The sequence below is a fragment of the Centroberyx gerrardi genome, chromosome 22, assembly GCF_048128805.1.
Source record: "Centroberyx gerrardi isolate f3 chromosome 22, fCenGer3.hap1.cur.20231027, whole genome shotgun sequence".
Lineage (NCBI taxonomy): Eukaryota > Metazoa > Chordata > Actinopteri > Beryciformes > Berycidae > Centroberyx > Centroberyx gerrardi.
The window spans coordinates 12561352-12584711 of record NC_136018.1 but is presented as its reverse complement, the minus strand read 5'-3'; the positions used below and the strand labels follow the sequence as shown (position 1 = coordinate 12584711).

At 43.5% G+C, this 23360-nt stretch overlaps 1 protein-coding gene across 2 annotated transcripts in view; it reads right to left on the bottom strand.

Moving 5' to 3' along the window:
• Positions 1-642: 642 nt before the first annotated feature.
• dok6 (docking protein 6) overlaps positions 643-23360 on the bottom strand; it is a 40131-nt gene continuing 17413 nt past the window's right edge. Inside the window, exons 2-9 of one of the 2 annotated variants that reach the window (XM_078291470.1) lie at positions 20458-20565; positions 16649-16763; positions 11678-11797; positions 9212-9401; positions 8649-8787; positions 6911-7016; positions 2989-3025; positions 643-790 (exon numbers count right to left, since the gene is read on the bottom strand). In XM_078291470.1, coding sequence (XP_078147596.1) covers positions 643-790; positions 2989-3025; positions 6911-7016; positions 8649-8787; positions 9212-9401; positions 11678-11797; positions 16649-16763; positions 20458-20565 — 963 coding nt within the window. Of the gene's footprint in view, positions 798-2988; positions 3026-6910; positions 7017-8648; positions 8788-9211; positions 9402-11677; positions 11798-16648; positions 16764-20457; positions 20566-23360 lie in introns of both variants that reach the window. The other variant, XM_071912953.2, reaches the window with a different exon arrangement.

Below are 23360 nucleotides of genomic sequence, written 5' to 3'. Positions count from 1 at the left end.
ATTTCTGAATGCCTTTTTCTGCGCCGGTTCTAAGTGATTAATGGTTTTGCTGATTCATTGTTGCCATCAAAGTCTATTGTTTTTGTGTAAGGCTTTAATCAATTTCACATTCTTGTGAGGGAGCAATGTCAGTGTGGGCAGGATTACGTGTCAGAAACGGTGGAGTTATTCTTTAAATGAATGCTGAGGTGGCACATTGTTGGAATGAGCCTGATGTGATATTGTCAATTTTGGAAGACAAGCCTTTCTTAGTATTGTTTTACTGTGGACCTTTTTTGTCTTTGTACCTTGAACTTTTTGTAAGGTGTAGTGCAGTGATTTAAAAAAAAAAAAAGAAAAAAAAAAGGGGGGCGGGGGGTTATGCTGACTTTCACAGCATGATGACAACATAAAACATATTCCTTTTTCAAAACTACACTCAAAGGATTTTTGGTGCAATCTTTTAGGCTACCGCTGTCGTCACACAACAGGTGCAAAAAAGTAAATCATCCTTTCATGAGATTATATGTACCACTCGCCCTACAGTTGACACTACTGTTAAGTGTTGACATGAAATGGTATATTACACATGTCGCTATACATATTTCTACATCCTCTCTAAAGTAGTGGATTAAGTGTCCAGTTTTGGTGGGGCATTGCTCGTCATTGAAGGGGTCTCGGGCTGCAACTGGATTCATAGCCACTAGAGGGTGATAGCGCCTCTTCCTGGTGCTGGCTCTCCTCCTCGCCGTGCTCATCAGACAGGAAGCTGGGGAACGTCTGCGCTCGGGGGATGAGAGTCATCGTCAGGCTGGTTCCTGGAGAGAAGAGACAGAAGACCGGAGTGAGGAGCAATGGATCACTTCTGTTTCAGACAACAAAAGTGTTCCCTGGACTTGTAGGTGTGTTTTTGTTTTTTGTGTTTTGTTTTTGGGGGGTTTTAAGGTTCCAGCACATACACAAGGGGGGGAAAGTGTACAGAAATTGGAGATGGTTGATTCTTATGTTATTATCATGGAAGTATTATATTATCTGGAAGTAGGGTATGGTTTGGCCCCCGCTCACTCCCCCGTTGACTTTCCATGCTTTTCAAAATGGTGCAGAAAGTGGGGGACTTCAGCTAGTATTCAATGGTGCAACTGAACTGACTGATCCTACCTGTGCTGCAACATTACATTAAATAGGCTAAGGCAGGCACAGAATAGTAATAGTTGTAGCTAATGTAGCCTACCCAACGCTCATGTACCGTGTCAAGACGCACACGCTCACATTCTGAATGTACGGCCCATTAGGCCACACCTCTCGGCCAGCCGCAGGATCCCCTGACTGCCCCCTTGGTTGTTATTTGGTAATGGGGGAAAAAAAGTGAATGAAATAAGTTGGTCTGATCTGTTTCAGTCAACTGGAACTTGCATAAAAACATAATATGAGTCATAATTTGTCAGAGAGTTTACTCATGGTACTCCAACTGTTGCTTAGCTACTGTCCATGCTGATGTCTTTACATGTAATTGAAGAATGCAAGAATAGCCATTATAACAAGGCTGGCCTCATTTAAATGGATGTTTTGAAGCCCTCTCATGTAGGTGGTTGGTGGATAATACACCCGAGACATAAACTCTGATCTTCAACCAGGCGACAGAGAGCTAAGCCAGTTCTGTAGTGATGGAAAACAAACCTTTCACCTTGGATAAATCACCTTATATCGGAGTGGTGTACACTGCCTTATCTACTTGGAATGTCTGTTGTCCTTCTCTCTCTCTCTCTCTCTCTCTTTCTCTCCCTCTCTCTCTCTCTCTCCCTCTCTCTCTTTCTCTCTCTCCTCACCTTAATTTAAATTAATCGGTCCAATTTGTTCTGCAGTTCATACTGGTTAACTGCAGTGAGAGGGAGTAATGGATACTTGTGGGTGGAGGGCTGTTCTGTGCAACTGCGAGACCATTAATAATATATTAGAACGCTGTTTGGAGACGTGCACACTGAGGTAAGATGAGGATACAGTGGCCGGCAGGCTGCTGATAATGCACAGAACAAGGAGGAAGTGGCCAGTGATCAATATTTCAGGAGGTGCAAAACCTCACACAACACTGTAATCACCTCTAACCCCCGCCCCCTCCAGCCATTAGCCTACAGTATAACATAACTGGCCATGAGAAGTTGTTGCACGTCGATACATTTCAGAGTTTTCAGATCCATTCAACTCAAGAGGTTAATTGAAATTTGATTAACCAATTAAAATTCGGCTTTGCCATTTTATTTCAAGTTAAGGGCCACATCGATGAAATTGACTGTGTGATCATTTTCTCCTCTGCCCTTGGTGCTAAGGTGCTGATCAGCAATCCTGGTTTTCAGTTATGCAAATCATGCATAATATAGGTAACCTTAATCATAATTAATAAATAATAAAAAGTGCACATTCTAGAGGTTCATACAGTGCGTATGTATACAGGGTCAGGTTGCTAAAAGAAATGTAGTGACAGGCCATCCCAGTCCCCCCAGGCATCTTTTATGTATGAGTGCTGTAATGTAGACCTGGACCACTCTCGGTTGGTGTTGGCTAACTGACTGTTTCTCTGACTCACACAAACACACGCACACACACGTGCACACACACGCACACACACACACACAGTGCCTCTCCTGTGTGTGGAGGCAGCAGCGCCAGTCATGATGCCACCAAAGGGAATGGGGCACAGACCGTGAGTCGCGCTGCCAACTCACCACTACATGGAATATAAAACACAGCCCAGTCAGCTTGGCAATCACTGTCAAATGACTGTGTGAGTATGCGTGTGTGTGTGTGTGGAGAGAAATGATGCATAAGTAAACAAAGATATTGACAGAGACATACACACAGAGAGAGAAATAGCAATTTCGTGTTATGTGTGTGTGTTAAAAAGACAGCTGGTAGGAGGATGGAGAGAAGGACCAGTGTGGGTGGGGGGGAAGAGGAGACCAAGACAGTACCAGCCATAACAGGTGAGTCACACACACACACACACACACACACACAGCTCTGTCCACTAGTCGTTGCCTTCCGCCACTCCCTGAAATAAAGAAAAACGAGATAAGGCTCCAGCTTAAGGTTTTAAATGAATACCCAGCTCAGCGCACTCGCTGCTGTCCATGCTCCAGAAAAAACACTGAAACCGCTGAGACTGTGCAGGTTAGAAAAGGGGACACTTTTTTTTTCCCTCCCCCTTGTACTTAATAGATTGCTGAAACGACTGGTGCGCAACCAGGCATATCCTTTTCACATCTCTGCCAAGACAATCCCTCTCCTCCACCTAGGGCCAATTTGGGCTGGAAAAAGAGGCAGGGAGCCCAGTGCAGACAGAGACGGCCAAGCAGATCTCATCATCTCCTCGGTCATAAACAGCGGTTGTTTGTTGTGTGACGCCAGCCCCCCGACGAGAGCCGCGTTTTAGATGGGAGACCCCCCACCCGGCCTGGACCGCGGAAGGGAACACACCGCACATACACACACACACACACACACACACGGCTCGCACACAAACACAGATATCCGCGCACGTAAAAAAAAACACACGCGCGCACACAAAAAAACACACAGAGAGAAGATGGTGTCAGCATCCCTGCTCCTCTCCTCTCCCTATGAGAAGCAGACAGTGATTTGTCAGTGCCTTTTCATTACCAGGAAGGTCATGTCATCCTATCTGGCCTGGGGTGGCAGCTGCTGGGCTGGAGCAGAGCGAGGACAGGCGGGGAGGGCTCTCACACACTCACACACACTGGCAAACACAAAGGAGCCTCGGACACACACACAGACACACACACACACAAGCAGCTATTCATGTACATGTATCTGGACACACACAAAGTACACACACACGCACACACAGCTGTCTACACCTTCTTCACAGTGCGATAACCCAGATGGCCTCCTAGTAACACCTGTAACCGGAGAATGAGAGGGGCTGCCTGCACCACAAGGCCCAGGTTATGCAAGAGTGCCGACATCTAGCTTTGTATCCAAACTGAGCCAGCTAAGAGCCAGCTAAGAGCAAGGCATATCTGCACCAGGATGAGAGAAAGGTCAGTCCAACCCACCCAAATGATTGGGTCAATTAATTTCAATTTGGATTCAAATAGCGTATGCCGACGATTGAGGTTAAAAACTTCCCTCGGCGATTCCACGGGTCCACGGGAAAGCGACCGAAACAATTGAACTCAATTTTACCTGCCTTTTATGAATTTTTCATGGGATTCACATTTTGCATACACTGTATTCCTTGTCGCCTGTTGCAGATAAGATAGTGTTATCATCCTCTTCTCCTATCATCTTGTCCCTGTGCCTTTGATACTCGCTCCCTCTCTGTAAAATCCCCTCGTATCACTTCCAGCCGATCAAACTAAGAACAGCGCTCCATTCCATTAGAATTGCTAATGCTACGGCACTAAACTGTGCAGCCCGATGAAATGAGAGAGGGGAAGTGAGAGGGAGGGAGAGAAAGAGAGGGAGTGCGTGAAATGGCACGAAATTATATAAAAATGGGCCCGCAAAAAATACAGGCATTCTTGTCCTTTTCCATTCCAATATTAGAGTTGGTAATTGAACCATTTCTGACAGGCGTGGCGGCTTGCTTTTTCAACTTTAAAACTTTAAAGTGCACTTATTTCTATGCATCAGCAAACTCTGAGAACACAGCGGTTTCAGTGAAATGCAAAAGAGTGCATAACATTAGGAAACTAGAGGTGGCAGGCAATAGAATAAAAAAGTACAGATATATTGTCTTAGCACAAAGTTTCTGGAGATCAAAACATCTATCTAAAGTTTTACTTCCAAAGGTGCATTTTTACAAGGGGGTGAGTTGTGATTGCATATAGCAAGATGATCAAGGCTGAGTGCACAGTTACTGAAGATAATACTTCATGTTGTTTATACATAATATCCCTGGGTTTCTTTCACACTTGATAAATTTGATGTTAATTATTTTGTATAATCTCACCCTCTCAATTTCTGGCAAACAAGACTTCATAAAAGTTTTGGAGGAATTTCTGTCCAAATGAAAGCGATATATTGAAATAAAGGATCTAATTCACTGCCAGGTCCCCGGTTAACTGAGGAAAAGAAATAAACAAATAGGCGAGCAGTAAACCTCAACGGGACAAGAAACTGTGTTCCTTAATTATTCCCCCGGACCCGCAGGGTATTTGAACGCAACCCGACCATGACTCAGCAAATTGACTGTGCTGATTGGATATTCATCATGCACGCAGTGATACAGCCAAGGAACGAGCCAGTTAGCCAGCGTGGTCCAAATGCTCGATTTCTCACCTCCATTCACACCCCAATCAATTCAGTTCCACATATCAGGAACTAGCATCATTTATTATCAGTGATGTAGTGGAAAATACAATGGGTAAAACTCATGTCACAAACTGATATATATACACATTTATTTTAGTGTCAACTTCAGTTTTATTGTTTACTTGTAACATCATTTATACTTCTTGCTATTAATGTAGCTTACCAATTTAGATCATTAAGTACTATATTAGCTTGAAAGAAAAAAAATTTGCTGGGTGTACACTCCACTACATCCCTGGTTATTCTTGCAGTTATATTCCATGTGATGTAACTGTATGTAAATATGCTGTGTATGTTTGTGTTCCCTGCTTAAAGCATATGTAAGATCATGCTGCCAACTCTCTTTGGAGAGTAGCACAGGGGAACAGGAGATCTATAAGAGCTCCAGGGGGGTGGAGACCTTCTGCCAATGAAGAAATCAATGCAATTATATGGCACTGCTCATCTATGGCTTGCAGCCATTAAAAAAAGCCACAACAGGAGCTGATGTGTCTGAGGTTTGTTTGACGCCCGTGCCTTTCACGGTCCAAACGTCCTGTGTCATAACAGGAATAAAATTCCTGTCACTCCCTAGAATCACCTTGTCTTCCACTTTGTCTGGCAAGACCTTTTGCTGTGTCCTCAAACACACTGATGCATTCAATTTATTCATGGGAAAGGAGGGGAGATAATGGTGGTGCTGAATGTGTATGAGTGGGGAAGTGGAAGGAGAAGGTGGAGGGTTGTTCCGCATCGGACAGACACACAGCAGAACTGTGGGAGGACCAATGGAGATGCCAGGGTGATGGATGAGGAAGAAGCTCCTCTGCTCACCAGAGTTTGGAGAGAAAGAGTTTAAAAGGAGAGTTTACAGAGACTAGGCCTATAAATAATGACCCAGGGGTAGAAGTATCCCTGAATGCAAGACTTGCTCAAGCTTCTCTTTTGAGTGTGCTGGAGTAAAAACATGTTGATGTTTGGAATGGAAGACTCACATTTGCTTTTAAGCTTATCGGGCTACAATTAAATGATAAAAAAAAAAATCCAAGCTTAGCTTTTCAAAAGAAAATTATGACGTAATAGCGACTTTCATCTTTCCCTGGCTTTCTAATTTGCTTTATCAGTGAAAGCCAAAAGGCCTATAATCCTCAGATAAGTCTACTAATCAACTAATACCATGGACACAGCGTAATCTCATCAGCTCACTAATCACCTTTCTGCCTCTGGTCTACATCTAGACATTAACACACACCCACACACACACACACACACACTCTTGACAACATAACAGGCGCACACAAACCGCTGGGCTGAATGCTATAGAGCACCTACTAGTTCCATATTGGGGGTGGCATTTCTCTCTTTGTCTCTCTCTCTCTTTCTCTTTCTGTCTCTCACACACAGTCTCACACACATACACACACACAGACACAGACAAAGACCATATGTTTACTTGCAAGAAAACACACAAACACTATCTGTCTGTCTCTCTCCTTCCCTCCATCTCCTTTGCTCCCTACAGTACACCTCATCCAGTACGGTCCGCACATTACCACTGACACGAGTGGGGAGGGAAACAGCAACACGGTGCGTATGATAATGAGTAGCGGCATGCCTGTACCTTGGTAACTGTAGAGATCTCCCATGCTGTTCTGGCGCGTGATGTGCTGCCAGTAGGCGCTGCGTGGCAGGGAGATGGACTTGGTTAGCATCTCTCTGGAGTGGATCTGAAACAGACAGAGAAACCTTACAGCCTCCCTCGCTCTCAGTCACTCAACACTCACTCACTCGCAACAGGGGGAAATTGCTCTAGGTATGTCAGTAAACAAACAAAGAACCTGCGCGCTGTATTGCTAGTTTAATGGGTCGTTTCCGTCCTGAATGGCTGTTTTGGTTGGTGAGATGAAGATTCATTTGGGGTCGTAATGCTGTCACGCCGAATGCGAGCGGAGCACCTGCCACTGGATGTACGCTTTTTAGTAGTTCTCTGCGTTGCGTTAAAGGCTTCATGGTGATGATGCTATGGACAAAATGTGCAATGTGTCACGCTTTCACTACTGAGAATAAAAAAAACACAACAGCGTTCACTTAGTAGTAAACATGCTATTCCCCGGAGCCATACTGTAACTGTAAGTGGTCAATGTTGTGTAGCTCTCCCTGTGATTTATAGAGCTGAGGGTAAACGCTGCATTTGGAAATGCTCCCAAATGGTGGGGTCCAAGAGCATGGCCATATGGTCAAGGCTCATCAAGCACTAGGCAGGCCTACATAAATAAAGAATACAGATGATAGCAGGGAGGAAGGAAGGAAGGAAGGAAGGAGGGAGGGAGGGAGGAAGGGATGGAGGGGTGTTGGGATGGAAGGAGGTAACAGAGGCCAAGACCATGGGGTGTGAGAGGGTTTCTGGTCCAAGGCAATACTCTTGGGGAGAGACCAGGCAACAATGCCTAGAGGGTGTGTGTGTGTGTGTGTGTGCGTGTGCGTGTGTGTGTGTGTTGCGTGGGTAGAATATCTTTTGTGCAAATCATGATTTATGGCCTTTGTGTTCACAGTTTTCTAAAAATAATACTGTGTACAGTACTGTATATTCACAGCATAACCAGCAGTGAGGATTTAACTCGGCCTAAATCAAACAGGCAGTGAGGAAGCCATCCAAAGACCAAGGAGAAACGAAGCATTTGGTCAAATTAATATTACAAAGGATGTGTGTGTAAATGTGTGTGTGTGTCTGTGTGTTAGTCTGTCTGAGTGAGTGCATGTATGCATATGAGTGGGTGTGACTGTACAGAAGCATGTGGATCGCAGACCTTGCACAAATTATATTTGCAAATAATGCAAATAAAGTGTTTGTTATACCCCTCTTTGAGCAGCAGGTGGGTGGGGTTTACTGCACCAGGATTGTCAGGTAAATCACAATCACAAAAAATTTACTTTCAAATACTTTTCTGTGATTGTCTGAACCTTTTGACACCCATTGCATTGTCCCATGTAGCGACCAATTTGAACTCCAATTGCTATTTGACCCAGGTCTGATTGATTTCATTGCAGTGTGTGTGTGTGTGTGTGTGTGTGTGTGTGTGTGTGTGCGTGTGTGTGTGTGTGTGTGTGCATGCGTGTGAGGTGACCAAATGCATGTGTATGGGTGTGTTTGTGTTTGTCCAAAAAAAGACTGCCTTATTCTTATCATTCAAGGGACATTGGAGTATTTGTTAATTGTCTGGGCATTATTGTGTTGACCCTTGCACTCGTTATTGGCTGCTTGCAATCTTGGCAATGCAGGAATGAAACTTTATTCTACTGTTGGACTTATTGTAAGCTGCTCAGGTCATCAGCGAAACAACTAAAATGTAAAAATGTACCTGGGAGCTCTTCTCCATCTCCTCCATCATCCTCTCATGCTGCTGGGCGATGGACAGCGTGGCCGAGTGGACACGCTGGTAGATCATCTCCCCCTCCCGCGTCTGGAACGTGAACAAACCCTCGCCTGTGTCACACATCCTGCGCCAGGAACACACACACACACACAGAGAAATACACACACTTTGATTGTGCTCACTCTTGGACTGCTGATTTACAAATACGCACGCTTGAATACACACTTATAGAGAGGCACGCTCATATAATACACCACTCAAACACACATGCGCAGGCAGATACAGTACACAAACAAAGACACACACATTCACAAAGAGGCACTTGTCACTTCATTGCCTGAAGGGCTCTGCGGCAAACGTTGATATCCTGGGATGTTTTGGGTATCCAAAGTTGCTTTGTTAAAAGTTTTTTGACGTCTCCGAAACTAAGTTGTTTCCCTCCCACCGCCGCTCCATTCACACGTACAGACAAACACACGTATACAGAGACACAGGGACACACACAAGCACAGACAACCACACATACATGCACACACTCGCGCCCACACCTTCCCGACTCAAAGGTGAACCAGGTGGAGTCTCGTCCGTATCTGCGCAGGGAGCTGAGAGGCCACATGACCAGTTTGACGCGGGCGTTGTGGATGTCCCACAGGTAGATGTTTTCATGGGTGATCTGCATGGTGCACTCCCCGTAGATGTCCAGGTTAGGGGTCGGCATCAGGTACACGTTGAAACGCTCTGGAAAGATTCAGATGTACAATACACATGTTGAAATGGGACTAATGGTACGTGATCAGTAAAACAGAAATCTAGTGAAAGACCATGGAGCTTAGATTTTTATTCCAAAAAAGGCTGATCAGTAAATACATTTCATAAATTTTATAAGACAGGGGTCAAAAAACTAACATGATACTTGACTGAAATTGCTTTCTTACAGATGAAGTCATTCTAGCCATAAGTCAGCCATATGTCAGTCCAGTCAACTGGGTTTGCACTGGCAACCAGAAGTATCATTCACGCCAGCTTGCAGAAGCATGAAATTTCACAAATTGTGAGGATAAAGTTCATTTATATTTGAAGAGAAGGGATAAGGGAGACATAAAAAAGTAACAAGAAAGTAAGGCCGGCTAAATTGAATAGTTTTAGAGACAGCTTGCTTCTAATCCTAAATGGGGTTACGTAAGGGCCTGATTAAGACAAAAGCTCAGTTCTTATCAAGCCACGGATTATTCTTCTCTCCCTGCAGTGAGAGCCTAAGGTATGAGATAGTTAGAGCGATGGGAAGGTCAGTGTTTACCCAGTTTCTAAGGCTGGGAGCAGAAACTAAGGCATGGTCATTGCAGACCTGGGACCAATAGTATTTTCAAATAATTCAGTTTTTGCTTTGACCTGCATGGAGAAACAGACGGGCGGGGTTTACCTCATCAAGACATTTTGAATAGTGTCAGGTAGTTCGTAGTTTGCCAATCAGTATACTATACTAACAATATACTAAATTGCCTTTCACTTACTTTCCTGTGACTGACTAAACTTTCTGGCACTTTGTGTATTTTCCTATGTGGCAAACCCCACCCGTCTGGCACCTAAGTAGACTAAAACAAACCATAAAAAGGATTTTTAAATACTATTTCACCTCAGTCTTACAAGCCATCCAGTGGCCTGGCCTGGGCTCAAGTACCCAAATCTCAGCCCGTTCACTTTAAACAAGCTCTCAGAGAGAGAGAGAGAGAGAAAGAGAGAAAGCGAGTGCTCCATAATCTAAATTAGTTCTCACTAATTATGCCTAATGATTCAAAATAAGCCATGTGTCTGCAGTGGAGAGAAAATGGCAATGTCATACTGTGGCAGTCTATTTTTAGAGACAGTGAAAATGAACTCTGATCTAATTATCGGCCCCTGCTGTTTGGGGGGCTACAAATTGAAACATGGGTGTGGGACCAAGTCTCATGTTTCTTTCACATAGACAGACAGCAGAGAGGCAGTTTGTCTCCATGTGCTTCATAACACACAACCGCAACTAACCAAACATCAACAGGGCCTCTGTTGGAAACATCAAAACACTGGCTAAGGAATTGTGTTGTTACAGTTCAGCAGGTTGACCACTGCAGTCAAATACTCACGTATTGATATCTTAAATACATGAGGCAAAAGTTATGTTGAAGAATATATTGCACTGTAAGATTGCAATGAAGTAAAATGGATTGAAATGACGCCCGATTCTTTTCAATTACTCGCCCTTTTACAACTTTAAACTGTTCTTCTTTGCCTGTTGCCTTTTCTATTTCCTCAGCGAGTTTAAAAATTACACAGAGAATGGGCTCCACGGTGATAGCAGCGCCCTGTTGTCTCCTCTCTTTTCCAATTCCATTTCCTGAGAGTGGAATATGTGGGGAAGCACATTTATTTCACATGGCTTTAGGAGCCATAATCTCATCCATCTCTGTGACAAGCTTCATTATGAGGGAAGCCAGTGATGCACAGCACTTCTCATTAGGCCTGGAACAGAGCCCCAGCCACAGCCTGTGACCTGTGTTCTAACACACACACACACACACACACACACACACACACACACACAGGCTCCCCCCAACACACACATACACACACAGGCTCCCTCCAACACACACACACCCAGGCTCCCTCTAACACACACATACTTACACACACACGCACATATGCACATACATATGTACATACACACACAGGCTCCTTCTGAGACACACACACACACACACACACAGACATACACTTACACTTCTAAAGTTGAACCAACATCTGCTAATGTAACCAGCGACTGTTACAGGGGACTAGGGATCAGATATTGACTAAAATGGCTCCTATTAGCCGGGCCTAATTGGACAGTGGCTGTTCTGCTCCCCTAACCCTCTGAGGGCTCAGTTGCATTAACACATACGGGCCTGGACTGCGACCGCTAACTGCTTGGTGGCAGGCTGAGTGAGAGAGATTGACCCTGAATGGCTGTCTGTGTTAGCGGGGACTAATTGGGCACTCACCGTTCTGCTCCCGCTGCACCCCCGCTGCTAACAGGTCTGGCTCTCCCAGGCTGATGTCGTTGAGACGGCTGCCCAGGCACTCCACACACAGCAGCTTACACCATTCCTCTGCGTCCAGCTCTGCACACACACAATAGAATGGCATTAAGGCATGTACACCTTCAAACACCTTCAAAACACACTCCCCTCCTCCATATCCTCCAATACCCAACACAGCATTAAGGCATGTACACCTTCAAACACCTTCAAAACACACACACACACAAACACCTCCTCAATATTCCCAATACCCAACGCAGCATTAAAGCATGTGCACCTTCAAACACACACACACCTTCTCCATATCCCCCATACCCAACACAGCATGGAGGCATTTACACCATCAAACACACACACACCATCTCCATATCCCTCATACCCAAGACAGCATGGAGGCATTTACACCATCAAACACACACACACACACACACACACACACCTCCATATCCAACACTGCACACACAATGAAACACATTGTCCAGATTATATTGTGCATACCCATAGCGCTGATTTAGTAAGTCTTGTGTGTGTTTAGCTCCAGAGACACTGTCCTATAATGTTACATACAATCCACACACACACACACACATGCATTCACATGCACGAGGCACACACACAAACAGCGCGCACACATGTACATAAATCACCCAAGGGATTTCGGAGTAAAATCCTGCGTGCACAGGACATGAGTACAGGTAACGGTAACTGGGGGGGGAGAAAAATCAATCTGATCGATTCGGCGCTGATGAAAAGAGGCAGTAGGTTCAACAACAGCCAACAACAGATGAATGCTGAGTTTCCCTCCCTCCTTCGCCAATACTCAGTTCCAAGGCAGTACAATATAAGTAGTCCTGCTAGAACAATATGGCCAGAATCAGATCTGAGGCTGGCAATCATCTATTCAGACGATCAATAGGCTATTATCCAAATTGAAGGAGTGCTTCAGCTTTTCCTTGGGTGAGAATGTTAATTGGAAAGGGAATGTGCGTATGAAACAAACCGAAGAAGGGGATTTACGACAGCGTGAGATGGTGAGAGGATTCATTGGAACAGAAACTATTCTGATCCGGCTTTGAGGACAATTATGATTATTGAGTGTTTTAAATGCTAGTAGCTTTGCAGCAGCCCCGGGTTTAGGAACTGAGCTGTTTGGGAAGTTATGTTGTGTCTCTACACTTGACAGCTGGCACTTAAAGAGGGGGTAGGGGAGGGGAGCATTCACTGTAAGATTGAATTGTTTAATTAGAAGTTAAGTGGATACAAACGATTTCATGAATCAAATTCTCAAGTCCGTGTGGCAGACTGTTGTTTGTGAATGCCAATTTTCCTCCTGTTAAGTCGGAAAAAATAGCGTTTACAATGGGAAAGAAGATTTCCAATTGTCTTGTGTGAGCTTTCGGTGAGAGTTACTGAAGTATGAAATGAGGCGAGCGCTGGAGTTGTTTATCTTTGTGCAGCTCCTTCACCCCAGGCCCAGTGGAATTCTGGGATATGTAACTGTGGCCAGTGATGTGTACAGAGACACATGTGGAAGTGAAAGAATGCCACCATGTTTCTGTGTGCACGAGTGTGAATGTTCGCTTGTGTGTGTACGGATGTGAAGAGTCATCTGTTCTTGCATATGCTTGTGTATGCGAGTCTGTGTGCTTGTTTGTCTGTGTGTGTGTGTGTGTGTGTGTGTGTGTGTGTGTAGGTGTGTGTGTGTGTAGGTATTTTCACTTCATTCATTTCAAGGTAGCTTGTATTAGCTGGCATAGTAAGACAGACTTTGTCAGACCAACAGCAGTGTCCAAGGGGACAGATCTATACAACTTTGAAGGGTGAAGGAAAGGTCTGTTGCTGCCTGAAGCACTTCATCCACGTAGAACAAAAGCAATAACACACACACACACACACACACACACACACAGCAGCAGCAGCAGTACTGCACTTAAAGGATAAGGCCGGTGTTTTTTAATGCATTTCTTACCGTCAACAAATCCTATGAAAATAACAAAATCAGCAATGATTTTGTTTTGCCAACAAGTCTCGTCCATGTAGCCGGTGCCCAATGCAGCCATGTCCCAGCAGCCATAGAACGCCATTGTATTAAAAAAACGATTAAAAACACGTCAAAGAGCCATGCTCTGGGCAACATATTTCATCATCGCGATGCACCGGGCCGGCCGACTTTTTCCTCAAACAACTTAATAAGCCGGCTGTAAACACTTTGCGATCTCAGGAAAGTAGTTCCGTAGCACCGAAAATATTCCCCGGCGTAATGAAGAATTTGTTCCCATTTGAATTTGATTTGGTAATAACTACAACAGCCTGACTTTTCGTGGTAACAGTTAGCAATTTTTAAAATTGAAACTATGTCTTTGTGAGCTGTATTTCAAGGTTTTTAGCTTACAATTGGAGCCAATTACTTCCGGGTTGAAGGCTAAAAAGGGAACGTGGGAAGTCAGAAAGTAACGGGAGTAGAGCAAACGCATTGTTGATTTTGTTATTTTCATAGGATTTGTTGATGGTAAGCAATGCATTAAAAAACACCGGCCTTATCCTTTAAGCTTCATCTGCATGTCCAGTTGAGCTTGTATAAATGTTCTGTCTATTGGAGCCTATTGGTGGGTTTAGCTCCTTGCTCGTTCCTCCTCAGACTCTGCTTCCCTCACTGTGTTACAGAGTTACTGTGGCCTTTAAGAGCCTCTAAACTCCTACACTTTTAAGGCCACTAAGTGGAAAATCAGCTAAACAAACACTTCATCAGCACCGAGGCAGCCTAGCTGGTCTATGTGCCATGCATGGAGAAATAGGGTGGGAGGATGCCAGTGTGTGTGTGTGTGTGTGTGTGTGTGTGTGTGTGTGTGTGTGTTTGTATTTATGATGGGATGGAGTAGCATTCGAATGAGTCAGGAACCTTTGCCTTTCCTGCCTTTCCTCAGGACCTCAGCTTTATCCAATCTCCAGTTCAAACTTAAGCTAATGAGAACAATTAAAAGCCTGAAATCTAACCTAAGCCAGTCAAGGTGCGCTTTTATCCAAACCACCTTATGTTGTGCGTAAAGTACACAACTGTCAAAAAACAAAGATCTCTGCACCACTCATGTTACAAAGACTAATCACTTAGATTTGGTTGTGACGGGTCTCAATACCCTGCTGCCTCACGAAAAATAAATGCAAAACATTACTTTTTTCACCTGATTGTGCTAATATGTAGCTGAGAAGGATTAGCAGCCCATACTTATTACATGTGCATCCATTTGTGCAAAATAATAAGGGGCTAGACACTGAATTTGGTAGAGAGAAAGGTTGGGGGGACGCAGGCAAGATGGATTGTCTGTTCTGCAGAGAGAGTTGGAAGTAAATTATTAAGCCCAAATAATGAAGTCCAATCAAAATAGCTAGCTAGACTGTGCATTGTTTGATGTTCATAATTATTGTTTATGGCATATCTTTTCCACGTCTTCTGTCTGGTTTCCTCGCAAGCTCTCATTGGCTATTGCTGCTCACTGTTCTCAAAAGTTGTCTTTACATATCTCACACTACAAGAGCACTGCAGATTTTGTGCTGACAAAATCAAATATGTTCAAAAATCTCCTGATGTCTGAGACGATTCAAATACTGGGCCAGACTGCCTCTCTGACCCGCTCACACTTAATGCTCCTTGGTAAAACTCTTAACTCTTGCATGGGGATTTTGTCACAGATCTCAAAAATGTGTCTGGGTCTAAATCTGGCCTGAAGTCGTGTAGTGTAGTGTGCTCCCAGCTTTACTGTACCATGAGTGCAAACATTTTCAGCATAGGCAGCCCAGTTTAGAATCAAATCACACACCCAGGACCATAACGAGCCAGAGGCTGGAGAGCTCGTGCAATTTTCAGCAAAAAACATATTCAAATAACGAAACTTGCATGCAAAATATTTGCCGTTAATATGAAAACATAAAGTTTATTTATTTCTTGATAAATGTGGCCATATGAGTGCGAATCCCCCGTTGGGAGGGACTGGGGGGACGGGCGAGGGGTGGGAGTGTAGGGGGCTGCAGGAAGTGAAGGACCTTGGGAGGTCAACGGACACAGGGAGATAAAGACCTCCATATGGTGGTGCGAGGGGGAGGCTGTGGGCATGGAAATGAGCCATGAGGGAGAGAGACAGCAACAGTGAACAGGGGAACGAGAGTAAGACAGAGAGAGAAAGAGAAAGAGAGAGAGTTCACTGCTCTAAGGTCAGTAATCTCTCCCCTGACGTTTACTGCTACATCTCTCCATCAGCAGGTATTTGATTGCCACACACATTTGTGTCCGCACACACACACACACACACACACACACACACAGCCAAGTGAGTGAGATTGAGATGTTCCTCTTTGTCTGTCTAATTGTACTCAAACTCATCTAGCCTCTGATTTCCTCCACATCCAGCTCCATTCATCTGAAACTGAAGAACGGACCGGTGCATCCCGACCAAGTGCAGATCATATGGCTTTTTGGCTTCCTGGCCACGTATTACAAGCAATCACTATTGTTACAGTCTATAATTGGGCCGAAACACATTGCAAACGATACCCAAGTACCTGCGATATGAAAATCAATATTTCTGAACAGATCCTCCCACTTCTTAATATAGCGGCAAATGAGCATCACTTGGCTAAACTCCAATTCTCCACTCCCTCTTCCTCTTCTCTCTCTCTTTTTAAAGCTTTCTGACACTGAATCTCTCCCTCCTCTGGCCTCTCACTTCCAACTCTCCCTTCTTCCTCCATTTCTCGCTACACTCTCGTCTCTTCTCGCATTTTTCTCTGGCCGCCTTGCACATTACCCCTCCAGTCCTCACCCAACACCCACCAACACACACACACACACACACACACACAAACACCCCTCCATTCCTCCATCCCCATGCTCTGCTGTAGGCAGAGAAAGTCCTGTTTGAATAGGGGAAAAGCACTTACCTGACTCACAGGCAAATGTCTTGGACGTGTCGTCGTAGAAGATAATCGCCACAGCATGCTTTTTGGTCTCCCGCGGCATCCGGGTAATGTTCTTGATGTTATGGAGCTCCGTGATCTAAGGAGGACGGAGAGAGCGGCAGCAGAACCATTACCTTGACGCAACATAGCCAGCAGCAGCGAGGCTTAATTGTCATCTGCATTGGTTTGCAGAAAGTGCAATAACAGTTAGAGGCTTTAGCATACAAAGAATGGCAAAGTAAAACAGAATTGTGATCTTTAATAGACATATAAATAATATTTGGTTTTCCACTGATTACAATAAGCCCTATTCAGAGTGTAAGAAATCTCACACAATGTCAACATTATGCAGTTGTGTACTGTAGTGTAGTGTGCAGTATGTAATGTATTTTAAGAGCATTTTATGAATAAATTTGACCTGCCTCTCATATACAGCACACTAAGCATCCACTGTTCAAGTGCTTCTCGTTCTGACTGCTTTTCCAGTCAATAGGGAGAGCCGCGATCAAAAGCCCCTAAGTCATTTTGCCGCGAGATTGATCATGAATGAAAAAAAGAGAAGATTACATTTAATTGAATATCACCCGCATTTACAGGCCATTTTATTCAACAATCTCCTCTGTGTTCACTCTCCCTGGGAGATAAGGCCCATTACATTATTGTAGTCCTTTCTGGGCTAACTGTGGGCCCTTCGCCAAACTGTTGGGAATGAATTAGATGGGCTCACTGCCCATATAGTAAAACCTGACTGTTAAAGCTGAGAGACCAGACATAATAACATACACAACATATGTGGACCACAGACATCTTTGTTCGATAACATTATATAATAAATTTGCCTTCCATTGTTAGATATGCTCTGCTCAGCATTTTCAAGTTGGACAGATTCAGAGAGGAATTTCCAGCGGCAGAGCAAGGCAATAACAGAGAGGAGGAAATGGAGAGGAGGATATGGATATTCTAAGATAACAGAGATTTTTCATTTGGTATTTCTTATCCCCCTCGATGATAGTATCTGAATGTTTTCTATGAGATGAAGTGAATGTGTTGTTGTTGTTTTTTTTTGCTGTAGTTCTCCATGGGTAGGCTATTCATACATATAACTGACAACAGAGATAGCATCAACAGTGGGAATTTCTGAGCTGTGTGTTCCGCTAGCCTCGTATCTCTGTCTCCGTTTGTGTGTTTAGTGTGTAACTGCATGTTTTAGTCTCCCTTTATGTGTGTGTGTGTGTGTGTGGCTGTGTGTTCAAGGGAGAGATCTGGGCGCATTCCCAGCCTAAGGGGCTAGTGTCAAGCAAAGTGAATAATTTGAGATGAGACCTATTCCTCCTCTCCTCTCTTCTTCTCTCTTCTCCTCTCCTCTCCTCTCCTCTTCCTCTCCTCTCCCCTCTCCTATATGATAAATCTCATAAAAAAAAATAATCACTGCTCTTTGCTTTAGTGGTTATTTGCACTTGCATATGCACATATTTAGACATTTGAGAACAGCTCCATCTTTCCGTTTCGGCTGCCTCTGTCAAGAACTCGGGAGAGCGAGAAATGCAGCACAATAAACAACAACAAAAAAAACTTTCTCGGAGGGCTAAAAATATTCAGGAATTGTTTCACTGTGTGGACTAGTGCTATTCAAACAGAGAGACGTGCAGAATGAGAGAGAGAGAGAGAGAGAGAAAGAGAAAGAGAAAGAAAGGAAGGAAGGAAGAAAGGGAAAAACCCAAGCCAATCCCCTTTGTGTTGATTCTGTAAATCAGCCACCAGCGCAGCCTATTTCCTCCCAAAGCACTGCAGCGTTGAATGAAGCCCTCAGACGGGACCTTTCTTGATCTTTGTGGCGATGCATTACCAGGTGCACTGGTGCATGTGTGCAGTCATCGCTCACTCCGGCGCAGGGTGTATCAGACGCCTCTGGGGGAGGTTACGGCCGCACAGGATGCCCCGCATGACAGCATGATGTAGTGCGCAGAGAGCTGCTTCATTCACAGTACATGGGTGATCATAGCAGCTATGGATGCTAACACGGCGGATCAAAGCGAGTATCTACACACAGAAAAAGGTGCGACCTGGAAGCGAAAATGGTTCTTTGGAGTGATGCCATAGAAAACCCATTTCTGGATCCATAAAGAGCTTTTCAAGAACCTTTTAATACCCCAAACCACACATGGTTCTTTGGGATATTAAAAGGTTCTTAATTCTTAGTTATTGGATGGTGGGTGATGACATACATGTGGAAAATAACCAAACCCCTCCATAGTATATATTGTGAAATTGAAAATGAGGCTATACAAGGGCAGATAAACAAAAACACAATGCAGGTGTCTAAGCAAAGGAGTGCAGAAATGGTTCTGAAAGGTTCTTTGTGGAACCATACATGGTTCTTCTATGGAATCACTCCGAAGAGCCACTTTCCATGGTTCGCACCTTTATTTTTCTGTGTGTACCCATCTCACTTCCCTGGGTTAGGCTTGTGCTCACATGCATTTTGGGCAAATCGCCACACTGTAAGAGATGTCACGTTTCCAGATTTGGAAATTACTGTCTTCACCATGGTTGAGAAATCTCCAACCGGTCATAGAGAGCGATTCGTAATCACAGGGTGCTAGACAGCCTGTTACAGATTACTAAAGCAGCTCTCCCACTACAGCCACATCAGAAACCCGGTGTCACGGTCCCCCGTCTTCTGCTGACATCTCCCCTCATTACTATGGAGCACCGATCACTGTGCAACTCCTTTAAGATCATCTGCTTTCACCATGATAATGAGCCATAATTGGAGTATTTCAAAGGGCTTAAGAGGCGGGGAGAGAGATATTATATTCTGGATTATTACTTTCGAAATGGAGAAAAAAGGCCTCAGAGGACAAGATAAAGCTGCAAAATGTCTCTTAATGGATTCTTAACTCTATTATCTGTGGCCAATGGACAGAAGTTTTTGTATGAAGACAAAAAACAAGGTTCTTAGTGGGTGTGCGTAATACGGCTTTCCTGTCTGAGTGTAGCATAAGAGGTGCTCAATAATAACATATTGCCTGGGTTTAATATTCTTTCCTTTTTTGTACAATGTAAAAAAACTCCCACCTTAAGTCATTTAATCACATATTTTGTCTCAACGGGTTGAAACAATTTCACTTGTTTCCAACGCAATTCAATTTGTTTCAAGAACTTCCTTGAAATAAGGGATGCTATCTTGAAAATTACCCTAAGAGAATCATTCCGCTTCAGCAAGATAATGTCATTCGATTTAAGAACATTGCTGAAACATTTTGTTTTTGTTGTTTCAAGAAAACTAATGTTTTAAGCCGGAACACAAGATGGGCATTTTTTGCAGCGCAGTGATTCCAGTGAAACATGTTGAAGTGAAAAGTGTGACTAGACTGTGAAGAGCGGACATCAATAAAAGGGTCAAACAGTGTGACCTATGAATAAACATTTGTCAGGCTTTGAGTGATGTCTAAATCGAGTACTGTCCCACTGGTGTATCCCTCATACATAATACTACTTTGACATCTAAGAATGTAGCCTATAGCTGCAGGCTTGGCTTGGCTTGTATATCGCCCAGAAATAAAAATTCATAAAGGTCTATGAAGGTGCAGAGATTATAAACCTCCAAACTATTCATGCCTTTGATTTGTCTTGATTGTGAAGCACTCTAAACTAAACTTTATGAAAGTGCTTACTCCACAAAGATAAAAAATAAAAACTTTGATTGAGATTGAGTCAAAATGAATGAAATACTGTGAATCAGAATGAAGTTTGGTGAGGTTTGTCTCAGTCATGTGTGTTCACTGTACCTTGTGGAAGCTCCTGAAGTAGGCTGCCTTCTCGTCTGGATACTTCTCTAACCGGCGAGGTCCTTTACTGGAGGCCTTCTTGAACACCAGCCAACACCTCCGGAAGATCTGACAACAGAGAGGGATGGCAGCCCTGTTAAAACAACACAACTACCCCGGAGCAGACAAGTAAGTTATTGTAACCCGAGATATAAACCGCAGCTAACCACAAATTAACTGTCCAGAGAAATCGACCCCAGTTAAACACAAAATAACAGAGCAGAAGAATCAACCTAACATCAAATTAACAGGACAGAAAAATCAAAGGCGAGAGCAGAGAGCAGAGAAATCAACCACAGCTAAGCCTAAAATCCTACAACACAGAATTCAACTTTGCTACTAACCTTGCTACTAACCACCGAAATCTACCTCACCAAAATTTCCAAACATCAAAGGAAATTAACACACGCAAATAGCTGTGCATATTTGTCAATTGGTCTCCCTCTCACACCAATAAATCTATCAAAAATACATATTGGCCTTAGGGTTCACTCTATTAGTTTACTATGTGGAAAGTGGTACTGCATATCTACTTCCATTTGCAAGTAAAACAGCAAGCGCTGAGAGCAATAGATTACCCTGATTAAATTATATGCTTCAAAATAAACAAAGCCGAATATCAACAAGTGAACGGCATTTTTTATGTGAGGGTAAAAGCACCAATTAGAACACTTGGGGAAGGAAATTAAAACAACGCATTTCATGGTTCAAATACCTGTCTGCAAATTATTTCTCTCAATACATCTCTTTCAAATGTTCCACTCCATCTCATTATTCATCTGTTTGAATAACAAGCTGAGCTGATTGTGACAGGTGACCGTGCTTTATCAGATTAAAAGCTCTCTGAGTAAATGCTTTCCTTGTGGTGGAACTCTGCCTGAGATCCTCAGGCAGAGCCCTCCTGGACGCTCAGAGCTGCAGGTTAAAGACCGATCTGGCTTTTGCGGTCAAGGCCCCCCCAATCGTACATAAACCCAAGATTGTGAAATGGTTAAATAGTAAAAAGTAAAAAGTGTAGCTGTTTGTATCCTCACTCGTAAAACAGGAAGGAAAATACATTCGGAATTTATGTATGTATTGATTGATTTATTTAGTTATATAATAATTTATTTATTTTTTCCCAATTTATTTACACTTTTATTGATTTAATTTATTCATTCATTCCCTTTTTCTCTGTGATTGTATGTATTGACTGATTAAGATTAATTTATTCATTTATTGCTCCTTTTCTCTGTATTGAACTGAAAGCATTTAACTGCAAATTAGATGGTGACAAGCATTTCAGAATGAGTGTGCATACACAGTTCAGATTTTGAACAAATATTGTTCCAGAATTGAAATTAGAGTCAGTGTTTCAAACATTTCAATCCACCAAATGACTTGCATTCCCAAAGGGTTTCGGATAAACGGCGCTCTGCCGTACTGCACAAGCTGTGAAAGCAAACTTAACAACTTTATAACTTTGTTTCAACCTGAAGTAATGTGCTTCCATTTATTAAAGGCTGTGGAGTCTCTCTCTCTCTCTCTCTCTCTCTCTCTCTCTCTCTCTCTCTCTCTCTCTCTCTCTCTCTCTCTCTCTCGCCACACACACACTCTCTTCTCCCTCTTTCTCCGTCTAACATTGTACTCTGTTTTTCAAAGGTGCTGTAGCTTTGAATTGAAGCGTATTGATTAGCGGACCAAAGTCTGGCCCATCCACCATCTGACGATGACACCTACACTGTGCACTGGGTACCATGGACCACTTCAAGGTCAAATCATGAAACACACACACACACACACACACACACACACAGACCACTGAAGAACTCAAGATATCTCTGCAACTGTCTTTCCTTTTTTCTTTCGCCTGTCAAGAGCCCCCATCCTACACACACACACACATGCACAGACACACACACACACACACACACACACACACACACACACACACACACACAAACATGTAGAAGTCTGTCATTGTAACCTCTCATATCTTTTATAACACTGTCTCCGAGGTGTCATCCATAAAAAGATAACAGCTGTCACTAATATGCCCATTCCATGTTTCATCCCTTCAGTGACAAGTTTAGCTGGAGGAGCTCTTGACTAACTGCCACACTTTATCACCCTGATACAATACTTTTATGGCATTTGAATTCCAAAACAGAGTGTTCTCCCTTAAAACAGCCAATGTCAAGGTGTAAAGAGCCAATACAGACAGAACAGTGGAGTGGAGAGGCAGAATAATTGTGACGGCCAATACTTTATGAGTCCTGTGGAGTCGTGGGCTCAGGACGCCTATCTTTAATAGTGGGACCCTTCTATTTCCTGGTGGAGACAGCTGCTATCACTCTGCCTGATGTATGATTATCCTGGGCAGCCTGGTTGTGTTGGGGAATCATGGATCCGCGATTAATTTGTTTACTCAGCTGGTGTACTTCATAAAAGGCCCGGCGAGCTGAACTTGGCACTTTGCAGTAATTGACTAGAGTGGATCCCCAGGTCCTTATCGGTCCGCCTTGATGGGCCTCCGTTCTAGTTAAGTGTTGCCCAGGCCCATTATAAACAGCAAACAACACGAAGGAGTACACTACACACTCTCTAATGCACTGTGGATCATCCTCTACACCGTCCATAAAATGCTTTCAACAAGTAAGGAAACAAAGGAGCGATAAAATCAATTACTGCAAAATCAAGTTAGTTCCATAATATTGGTCATATAAAAGAAGAGAAAATGCAAAACTGCAACTTTGACAAAAACACAAGAATAGATGCGAATCTATTTTGACAATGTTCACCACATTTGCCTCTTTAAATCGGTAAAATTAAAGGTTGCCTCAATTCCCTTTTGGGGCCTTGACTCAAAGTGATGCTGCCTGCTT